The following is a 10,244-nucleotide window of genomic DNA, read 5'->3' as shown; positions in this document are numbered from 1 at the left end:
AGAGCCTCCAAGCCTCAAGCAACCTTTCCTCGGAGTCCTCCTCTCCGTCCAATACACAGGACTTAGAATGACTGGGAGGCAGGGCCTCCAGTCTCTCCTTCCTCCTATGAGTACAGGATCCTGGCATGGCCAGAGGGAAGCATGAGCCAAGTCCTAAGGGTTTATTTCTTTGGCACAAAGAGGACAATCTAGACAAGCCAGGCTCATCACTTCACGTTGGGGAGTCTGGGGCAACTGCTCCCTGTTCTTCATGCCCGAATCCATGCACACCCAACCCTGTATTCCGCATAAGACACGGCCTCTGTGCAAAATGCCGGCTGAAAAAAAATACAAATATTAAAAGCAAAAACCGGCACGGGGGGTGGGGTGAGTTCAAACCTGGCTGTCCCCCGGGGGTTGCGGTCAGGTAGAGGCCTGGGGATGCCTTTTTTTTTTTTTTTTTTTTTTTTGAGACGGAGTCTCACTCTGTCACCCAGGCTGGAGTGCAATGGCGTGGTCTCGGCTCACTGCAACCTCTGCCTCTCGAGTTCAAGCGATTCTCCTGCTTCAGCCTCCCGAGTAGCTGGGACTACAGGCGTGTGACACCTGGCTAATTTTTTTGTATTTTTAGTAGAGACGAGGGTTTCACTATGTTCGAGACCAGGAGGCTGGTCTCGAACTCCTGACCTCGTGATCCACCCACCTCGGCCTCCCAAAGTGCTGGGATTCCTGGCGTGAGCCACCGCGCCCGGCCAGGATGCCCATTTTTTAAAGGCTCAACTGTCCAAGTAGGCCATGCCATATGGGCATCGGGCAGGGTCCTGGCCCTGCGTCAGGACCGCTCCTCAAAGCTCGATGGTATCACTGGAGGCGCTGCGGGATTCCCCAGGCTTGCCGCGCGGCTGGACCTCTCCCTGGCCGTCCCCCGGCCGAGCGGCGGTAGAGTCAGGGGCTGGGGTCGGGGCAGGCAGTAGCTGTACCGTGCTGGGCAACTCATCTAGGGGCAGACTGTCCACTGATGACAGCCCGTGGCGCCAGGGGTTCCAACTGATCTTGAGTGAGCCCCTGGAGAAGCTGTCCAGGGAGCTGCCAGAAGCCGCAGCGGCTGCCCCGTCGGGTTCTTCCACTACGTGCTGTGGGACCGGCCCGCGCACGCGCACGTCGCTGAGCGACCTGCAGCGGCCGCGGAGGAGCGAGGAGCCAGCGTCGTCTAGCTCGGCTTTGGGATGGCTGCCCCGGCGAGGCCGCAGAGCGCCTCCAGGCGGCGGGGAAGCCAGGCCGCGGAGGCCGCAGCGCTGGAACACACTGTCTCGCACCAGGTGCTCGCGGAAGAGCGCGGCGTCGATGCTGCGGCTCAGGTTGATGGGCGATGGCGGCCGCAGATCCAGCTCGCTCAGAGATGGCGCCGGTCCCACACCGTTGCGAGACAGTCCCGGGCCACCCTGGGGTCCGCGACCCAACGACGCAGCCGAGCCCCAGGCGCCTGAACTGGGCGTGGCCAGCTGCCCACTCTCCGCCGGGTTGCGGATGAGGCTCTTGCCGATGTCCAAGCTGCCTGCACCAACGTTGCTGGGCCCTGCATAGCAGTTATTGGGTCGCTCCGGCACCTCGCTCTTGCCCGACGGCGCCGGGCACGCCAGACGCATCAGTTTAGCCCAGCAAGCGTGCTCCGTGGGCGGCCTGGGTCTCGCGGCAGCCACCGCGGCCAACGCCAGGGCCAGCGCCCATGTCAGCTCCAGGAGGCGCAGCCAGAAGTGGACACCCCACCAGGCCCACGAGAAGCGGCCCACGCGGCCTGGGCCCGGGTACAGCCAGAGCGCAGCCGCCAGCTGCAAGCCGCTAGCCAGCAGCCCCAGCGCGCCCGCCACGGCCAACAGCCGAGGGCCCGGGCTGGCATCCCAGCCCCGTGGGCCGTCCAGCAGGCGGCGACGGCACAGGCAGAGCGTGCCCAGAGCCACGGCCGCGCCCCAGGCGCACGACAAGCCCTGCGTCAGGAGGTTGACCACAGACCATGTGGACAGCAGGTCTGTCGCGAGCAACCCTACACCATGCACCAACGCCACTGCTCCCAGCAGGAGTGGGTTTTGCAGCGGTGGCGGCAGCCCCGCGCCCAGGCCGAGCAGAGTCAGGGCCGCCAGCGCTGTGAGCAGCAAGGGGAAGGGCAGGTTGTAGAGCACCAGGCCCCCGCGAACACCCAGCCGCGCCTGCGAGCCGTAAGGGTCGGTAAGCATGTAGGCGGATCGCAGCCCCGAAGCCACAAGCACCAGCACCGCGGCCACCAATGCCAGCCGGGGCCCTGCTGGGGCGGCTGCCAGCGCAGCCAGCGCCAACAACGCGGGCAGCAGAAAAAGTACCCCCACCCCGTAGACGTGCAGCTCCCAGGAGAAGCTCAGGACCCGCCGAAGGGGGCCCCAGCGTAGCGGGGGTGCAGTGGCGTTGGCTGGGGGGCTGGAGGCTGGGGCTGAAGCCATGGAGCTGGCTGTGGGCTCCGGAGGGGGAGGCTGGCCCAGGGCTCGCTGCGTAGTGACTCGAATGAGGCCCCGGCGTGACGTCGAGGGGGCCTGGACTGGGGGTGCTGGGGGATGGCTTTGGGGGCGCCCCGGCCACTCTTCGGCTTCATCTGCAATTATAACAATATTAAAATAGCCATTTGAAAAGTGCTTTTGATTTTCTATCACCCTCTAGTGTGGCTGGCAAGTCATTTAACTTTTCCAAGCAAATCTGCAAAATGGAGATAACAGCACCTGCCTCACTGCGTTGTGAAGAAGATGAAATGTTTAGCCCGGTGACCAACATCCAGTAAGTGCTAAATGGATGTCAGCTATCATTTTTATTAATGCTACTATCAGGGAGGTAGTACCCCAGCAGTTCAACACATGGGCTGCATATTAGAATCTTCTGGAGACCAAGGAATAAGAATTTCTTGGGACGTGGCTGGGGCATTGGAATTTTTTTTTTTTTTTTTTTTTTTGACAGGTTCTCACTCTCATCCAGGCTGGTGTGCAGTGGTGCAATGCGGGCTCACTGCAGCCTTGACCTCCAGGTCAAGTGATCTCCCACCTCAGCCTCCGGAATAGCTGGGACTACAGGCATGCACCAGCATGCCCAACTAATTTTTATATATTTTTTTGTTCTAAACATATCCATGTTACATATTAGAACATTCTAGCCCCAAAAGGGCAAATGACTTCTCCCAGATTTCCCAGTGAATATGAATTTATTATCCTAGGTTGTTTGAAGGAGGCCCTGGGCAACTCCTTTAAGAAGGTGATTGTCTCCATTCATTCCCCACCCTCCACCCCTCACACACCCCCAACAGAGGTTCTCAGTTACTAGATAGAGCACTCCCTCTCCCCACACCGCAGCCATGCTCTCACCTGGCTGCAGGGCCCCCATGGGGCTCTCTGTTCGGTTTGCAGCTGGGCCAGGGTCTGAGGAACCAGGGATGAGAGACTTGGGGGTGCCTGGGGCCTCCACGGCTCCTCTCACCCGCTGTGGGGAGATGGGGTCTGCTCCATTCATTGCTGCTATCTCTGAAATGACAAAGCAGTCATCACCTTTCCTGACCCTCCTATGGTCCTCCTAGTCCCTCAGGATTGAGTCACAATCACCCTCATTTGCCACAAAGAGGAAAATGAGACCTAGAGGGACCCAGGGTCAAACAAAATTGAGGCATCCAGCTGCCCCGGAACATCGCTCAGCATGCTCACTGATACCCACCTGGCTTAGATGGCCCATCAGGAGCCTCTGAGGCGGGTGGATCCGTGGGCTGCGGTCCTGGTGAATCCTTAGCATCAGGGAGGTCAGCCTGCTTGGGCGGGGGACCTGGGGAGCTGACTTCCCAGGACACCTCAGCGCCAGCCCTCTTGGGGGTCTCAACCGGCAGCTCCTCAGCAGGAGGAAGGCTTCTGGCCAATGCCAAGTCTGGCTGGGCCCCTGGCTCCTGAGAGTACACCACCTCAACTGGGGGTACCGAGCCAACATCAGGGGCTGCTGGATCCTGCTGGGTGAAGAAGGGGCCTTGAGCTGCCTCGTGGAAATGTTCCTCAAACCCACCCTGTCCTTCCAGCACTGGCCTCTTGACAGTACCTGAGTGGGGAAGAAGGGTGTGGGGTGGGCCCTGGTGGTCTGAGGGAGAAGTAGGTGGGACCCTGCTCTTAGTTTTGGCTTTCAGACCCTCATCTCTAGGTGGCCACTGTCCCTCTTGGCCTTCATGCTGCAGGGAGGGAGGAACTGTGGCTACCCTGAGTTGAAGTCTGGGAGTTGTGGGGATGAAACTGAGATGAGGGTGGCCCACTGGGTGGGGAGCCACTGCTTCTTGCTCCAGAAGCTCTTGTGAGTCCAGAGGTCCTGTCCACCCGTGGGAGCTTGGTCCTCGAGCCATCTGGAGGTCATCAGTTACTGGGAGTCGTTCTCTCCGAGCTCCTTGGGCTGCTTTGGGCCCATACAGGGCTGGGCCAAGGGGAGAGGCTACAGACTTCTCAGGCATCTCTTCAGCAGGGGCGTGGCGGACATCAGAATTCCTGTGACTCTCAGCTCTGGGGTTCTCCAGGAAGACGTCAAAGGCCTGGGGCTCTGAGCCCACAGAGCCCTTAGGGTGGGCTCCAGGGATCATAGGGATTTCGGAGTTTTCAAGTGGCCTGGGAAAGCCCCGCCCCAGGGCAGGGCCAGTCCCCAGGAGTGGCAGCAGCAACAACAGCAGAAGGCCACATACACAGCCCCATGGGCTGGAGGCCATGGTCTACTCCGATGCCTGGGCCTAAAGCCCCCACCTTCCAGTCCTCACTGGATGAGCCTAAAAAAAAAACAGGGCATGGAATGACATGTGAGGGCTGGGGGCCCCCATGCCTTCCTCAAGGGGCTGGCAGGAAAGAAAAGCAACGCAAGGCAGCAGCTTCTCTGCTTTTAAAATTGCTGGACGTGGCACTTGCCCTGCTTTAAAACCTTCAGTGGCTCCCCATTTCCCTCAGGAAAGAACATAAACTCCTCCCCTGGCCTTCCAAGACCCTGGCCACCACAGGCTGTTCATCTGTCCTCCAACACTCACTGGACTGTGTGACTCCCATGCCTTTGCTTCTGCTGTTCTGTCAGCAGGGAATGCTCTCTCCCTTCCCCTTCACTTGCTGAAATCCTGTTTTTTTTTTTTGAGACGGAGTCTTGCTCTGTCGCTCAGGCTGGAGTGCAGTGGCGTGATCTCGGCTCACTGCAACCTCCACCTCCCAGGTTCAAGTGATTCTCCTGCCTCAGCCTCCCGAGTAGCTGGGGTTACAGACATGTGCCACCACACTTGGCTAATTTTTATATTTTTAATAGAGATGGGGTTTCGCCATGTTGGCCAGGCTGGTCTTGAACTCCTGACCTCAGGTGATCCGCCCATCTTGGCCTCCTAAAGTGCTGGGATTACAGCCATTACACCTCTCTCAAAAATGAGAGAGGTGGAGAGGGAGAGGAATATGCACCGGCCTTTGGGGAGGGGCCTGAGTTTGAATCCCAGTGTCTTCATTTCCTGAGGGAGTCATTTTACCTCTCTGCGTCATAGTTTTCCCATCAGTAAAATGGGGATAATAAGCATGCCTAACTCAAGGGGGCTCTTATGAGACAAATAACCAAACACATATGGGCGAGGTTCATACCTGACGCTTGACAAGTATTAGAACCCTTTCACTTTTCCCTCTGTCCAGAAAGCTTTCTGTCTCTCCATTCCCCTTAACTATTTCAACAAATAATTTGAACACACACTATGTGCCAGGCCCTCATGATAAAGCAGTGAACAAGACTGACGAGACTGCCCTCGTGAACGGCATTCTAGGGGAGAGACAGACAATCCATAATTTTAAATAAGATGAGCTATGAAGAAAATAAAACAGGGCTAAGAGATGGATGAGAGGCCATTTACATAGGGGTACCAGAATGTCCTCTCTGAGGTGACATTTAAGCTAAATGCTGAATAAGAAAGAGCTGCCGGGCGCGGTGGCCCACGCCTGTAATCCCAGCACTTTAGGAGGCCGAGGCGGGCGGATCATGAGGTCAGGAGATCGAGACCATCCTGGCTAATACGGCGAAACCGCGTCTCTACTAAAAATACAAAAAAAAAATTAGCGGGGCGTGGTGGCGGGCGCCTGTAGTCCCAGCTACTCGGGAGGCTAAGGCAGGAGAATGGTGTGAACCCGGGAGGCGGAGCTTGCAGTGAGCCGAGATCGTGCCACTGTACTCCAGCCTGGGCGACCGAATGAGACTCCGTCAAAAAAAAAAAAAAAAAAAAAGGGAGGGAGGGAAAGAAGGAAGGAAGGAAGGAGTCAGCTGTTTGAAGATTTGAGGAAAAGGCATTTGGCAGAGGGAACAGCAAGTACAGAGGCTCTGAGGCAGGAATGAGTTGGGTGAGTTCAAGAAATAAGAACAGGAGTGTGGGCTGGGCCCAGTGGCTCACGCCTGTAATCCCAGCACGTTGGGAGGCTGAGGCTGGTGTATCACTTGAGGTCAGGAGTTTGAGACCAGCCTGGCCAACATGGTGAAACCCCGTCTCTACTAAAAAATACAAAAAAATTAGTCAGGTGAGGTGGCACACACCTGTAATCTCAGCTACTCGGGAGGCTGAGGCAGGAGAATCGCTTGAACTCGGGAGGCAGAGGTTGCAGTGAGCTGAGATTGTGCCATTGCACTCCGGCCTGGGTGAGAGTCAGACTCTGTCTAAACAAAAAAGAACACGAGTGTGGCTGGAGCACAGGAAATGAATATCAGGAAGGCGGAGGTGAGGTCACAGGTGTCTTGTAGGCCACGACAGGGCACCTGAATTTTATTCCACATGCCACAGGCAGCTAGTGGGGATGGGAAGCACGGGGATGAAAAAGCCTTATTCGTGTTTTAAAAAACGGAGAGATGCCAGGTGCTGTGGCTCACACCTGTAATCCCAGCACTTTGGGAGGCCTAGGTGGGTGGATCGCTTGAGGTCAGGAGTTGGAGACCAGCCTGTCCAACATGGTGAAACCCCATCATTACTAAAAATACAAAAACTATCCAGGCATGGTGGCGTGTGCCTGTAATCCCAGCTACGCGGAAGGCTGAGGCAGGAGAATCACTTGAACCCAGGAGGTGGAGGTTGTGGTGAGCCAAGATTGCACCACTGCACTCCAAACTGGGCGACAGAGCAAGACTCCATCTCAAAAAAAAAAAAAAAAAAAAAAAGGCGGGGGGGCAGGGGAGACAGGCCAGTGTAAACACCCAGGTAAGATAGGATGGTGGCTTGTTTCGGCTTAGACATTCCTCTTCCTGCCTTCCTTCCCTCATCTTCCTGGGCACTTGTCACCCTGGTCTGATTCTGTAATAATCTCCTGCCTCTTATTTCAAACCTGCAGCCTCCAGTATATACCTGGCCCCAGGTGGATATCCCCTAAAAGTTCCTGTTCTCGAGAGCCTGTCGGTGGGCCAGGGAGGCAGGAAGGGGCCCCACCACCAGGAGAGGGTTCATGGAGGGTGCGAGCGCTGAAGCCTGGGTGTGTTTGGCGGCAGAGGCCCTGCTCTTTTCCTCTCTGGGAAGCAGCTGTCCCCAAAGCTTCCCGGCTCTTAACCCATGGTGGCTCACAGACACCTTAAGAAGCCACTGAAAACCCCTGGTGCTCTCCCAGGGAAAAGACCCAGGCTCACCGAAAGTTGTGAACAATTTCAAGGGGTTCAAAGACCTTTGAGTCTCATCCTCCAAACTCAAGTTTAGACTCTGTCTTAAAGCCTTGTTAGTTCATTTCTCAAACATTCACGGAGCCCCATGGGCTGCTCCTGGTCTAGGCTAGGTGCTGGGGGCCCAGAGACAGGGCTTTGCTCCAGGGTTGGGAGTAGGGGTGTGCTGAGAGGCCCCTAACACAGGTACCGGCTAAAAACAGTGCTCCTGTGTTTAGTTCTTCCCCAGTTAAGACTCCTGTGCTAAGCTTAGCAACACGTCATTCCGCCCTCCCAATACAAGGTGCGGGAATAGCCGTTTCACAGGGGGAAGAAACGGGGGTTCAGAAAGGGTGAGCAACTCCCCCAAGATCACACAGCTGAGTGGACACAATCGGGGTTGTGAAACCCACGGAGGCTCATCTTCCACAGGAGGTCCAAAAAGCTTTGCCGAGAAAACGGCTGAATGGGGCCTCCAAAGATAAACATGCCATCTGCCTACCACTGCCAACCCAAGAGATGTGGGCATCTGCGGACAAGGCGGGGGCTTGCCCAGCCCTGGGCTCCCACTCTGCTGGAGAGGCTGTGGGGGGTGGCGGATCTCTCTGCCGCAGGGACTGGGGAGAGGCCGGCCTGGGGGCAGGGCGAGGCCGTTGCAGGGCAGCCTCGGAGCTGGTCCATCTCGGGTTACCTCTCCTCCTCCTCCTTCTCCTCCTCCGTCTCCTCTCTCCCTGGCTCCGCGCCTTCCCGCAGTGTCCTGGATTGGGGTGGGCGCCGTGCAGGCCTGGTCGCCTGCGCCCGCGACGGGGGCAGCAGGCCACGCTCCCCGCCGGGGTCCCGCCATCGCCCCCTCCCTGGGCCAGCTCCTCACCTGCGCGCCGCAGCCCCCGTGTTCACCTTGCGCGCGTCCCTGCAGCCGCTCGCCGCGCCGCATCCTCCGAGATGCTCAGACTCGGCTAACAGAGCTCGGCGCTGCCGATCGCGAGCCCGCCCACAGGAGCGCAGCCCTGCTTAACTCTTTCCCCTTAGGGGTGGACTCTTCTCTCAACCCTGACTTCCCCTCGCTCAGGGATTCTCAGGGCTCAGAGTGGAACCGAGGTCATCTCTGAGAGATGTGGAAATGCCTTCTGCAGCATCCCTGAAAACGGGGCAGCTAGCCTCTACTTGCATACCTCATGGGACGGGGAGCTCACTACCTCTTTACATCCCTAAATCCTTTTAGGTAAATCCTACCTACAGCTTGTTATGTGTCCTTCAGATTCTTTTCAATGCACAGTTACATGTACATCTTAAATAGAAATGATGTCATACTGTACACATTTTTTTTTTTTGAGACAGAGTCTTGCTCTGTTGCCCAGGCTGGAATGCAGTGGTGTGATCTCGGCTCACTGCAACCTCCACCTCCCAGGTTCAAGTGGTTCTCCTGCCTCAGCCTCCCTAGTAACTGGGATTATAGGCATGCAACACCATGCCTGGCTAATTTTTATATTTTTAGTGGAGACAGGGTTTCACCATGTTGGCCAGGGTGGTCTCGAACTCCTGACCTCAGGTGATCAGCCCGCCTTGGCCCCCCAAAGTGTTGGAATTACAGGCGTCAGCCACCATGCCCAGCCACCGTACACATTTCTGTAATTTGCCTTTTTCTCTTTCACTTTCCAATATATTCTGGCACATTTTTCATGTAAATATCTATAGATCTATATCATTTCTTGTATCCACTGTTGAAAATTCCAGCATATGGTCAGCTAGTTATTGTTCTTTATCCTGTCCCCTGTGATTGGACATAGGTTGTTTCTAGCCTTTTGCTCACAGGGATAATGGAGCAGGGGCCATTCCTTGCTTAACACATCACTGTGCACATACACTAGTGCACCTACCAGATAATTGCCTAGCCGAGGCATGGTAGTAAAATCTATGGGTCTGCATATGGGGCTGGTAGACGCTGTCAAAATGTTCCTGGTCTTTCTTTGAACACCTCTTGATATACTAAACATCCACTATTAGGCTCAATTCTTTAGGAGAAATCCACACAGGAAATATATGTGGTTATCAAAAATGAGATAGGGCTGGGTGCAGTAGCTCACACCTGTAATCCCAGCACTTTGGGAGGCCTAGAGAGGAGGATCATTTTGAGCCCAGGAGTTCAAGACCAGCATGGGCAAGATGGTGAGACTTTTTTTAATTAAAAAAAAAAAAAAAAACTAACCGGGCGTGGTGGTACATGCCTGTAGTCCTACCTACTCCAGAGGCTGAGGCCGGAGAATCATTTGAACCCAGGAGGTCAAGGTTGCAGTAAGCTATGGCCACTGGAGTGTCATTGGAGTGCATTGACCACTCTGTTCATTGACCACAAGCCATGTCACTGGAGTGCAATGACCACTGTACTCCAGCCTGGGCAATAGAGCGAGACTGTCACAAAAAAAAAAAAAAGAAGAAGAAGAAAATTTGGCCTGTGTAATGGCTCATGCCTATATTCCCAGCACTTTGGGAGGCCAAGGCTGGAGGACTGCTTGAACCCAGGAGTTCGAGACCAGCCTGGGCAACATGGCAAAACCCCATCTCTACCAAAAAAAAAAGAAAAAAAATTAGCCAAGTGTGGTGGTGCGCACCTGGGT

The 10,244-nt window shown here is 55.8% G+C and overlaps 1 protein-coding gene across 3 annotated transcripts; it reads right to left on the bottom strand.

Moving 5' to 3' along the window:
• Window positions 1–146: 146 nt before the first annotated feature.
• On the bottom strand, window positions 147–8,597 carry PRRT3 (proline rich transmembrane protein 3). Of its 3 annotated transcripts, XM_054481401.2 has the most exons (5): window positions 8,501–8,578; window positions 4,223–4,774; window positions 3,700–3,979; window positions 3,357–3,512; window positions 147–2,599 (listed from the first exon to the last, which is right to left on the bottom strand). In XM_054481401.2, exons 2-5 carry the CDS (start codon window positions 4,715–4,717, stop codon window positions 825–827), a joined length of 2,706 nt encoding a protein of 901 aa, XP_054337376.1. In that variant the 5' UTR covers window positions 4,718–4,774; window positions 8,501–8,578; the 3' UTR covers window positions 147–824. The 3 variants fall into 3 exon arrangements, with proteins under 3 accessions (XP_054337376.1, XP_054337374.1, XP_063517799.1); XM_054481399.2 differs by having other exon boundaries at window positions 3,700–4,774; window positions 8,501–8,597; XM_063661729.1 differs by lacking the exon at window positions 8,501–8,578 and adding an exon at window positions 8,321–8,435 and having other exon boundaries at window positions 3,700–4,774.
• Between the last annotated feature and the right edge of the window lie 1,647 nt (window positions 8,598–10,244).

The sequence above is a fragment of the Pongo pygmaeus genome, chromosome 2 (assembly GCF_028885625.2).
Source record: "Pongo pygmaeus isolate AG05252 chromosome 2, NHGRI_mPonPyg2-v2.0_pri, whole genome shotgun sequence".
Lineage (NCBI taxonomy): Eukaryota > Metazoa > Chordata > Mammalia > Primates > Hominidae > Pongo > Pongo pygmaeus.
Note: the sequence above shows the minus strand (reverse complement) of the source record. Positions and strands in the feature narration are given on the sequence as shown.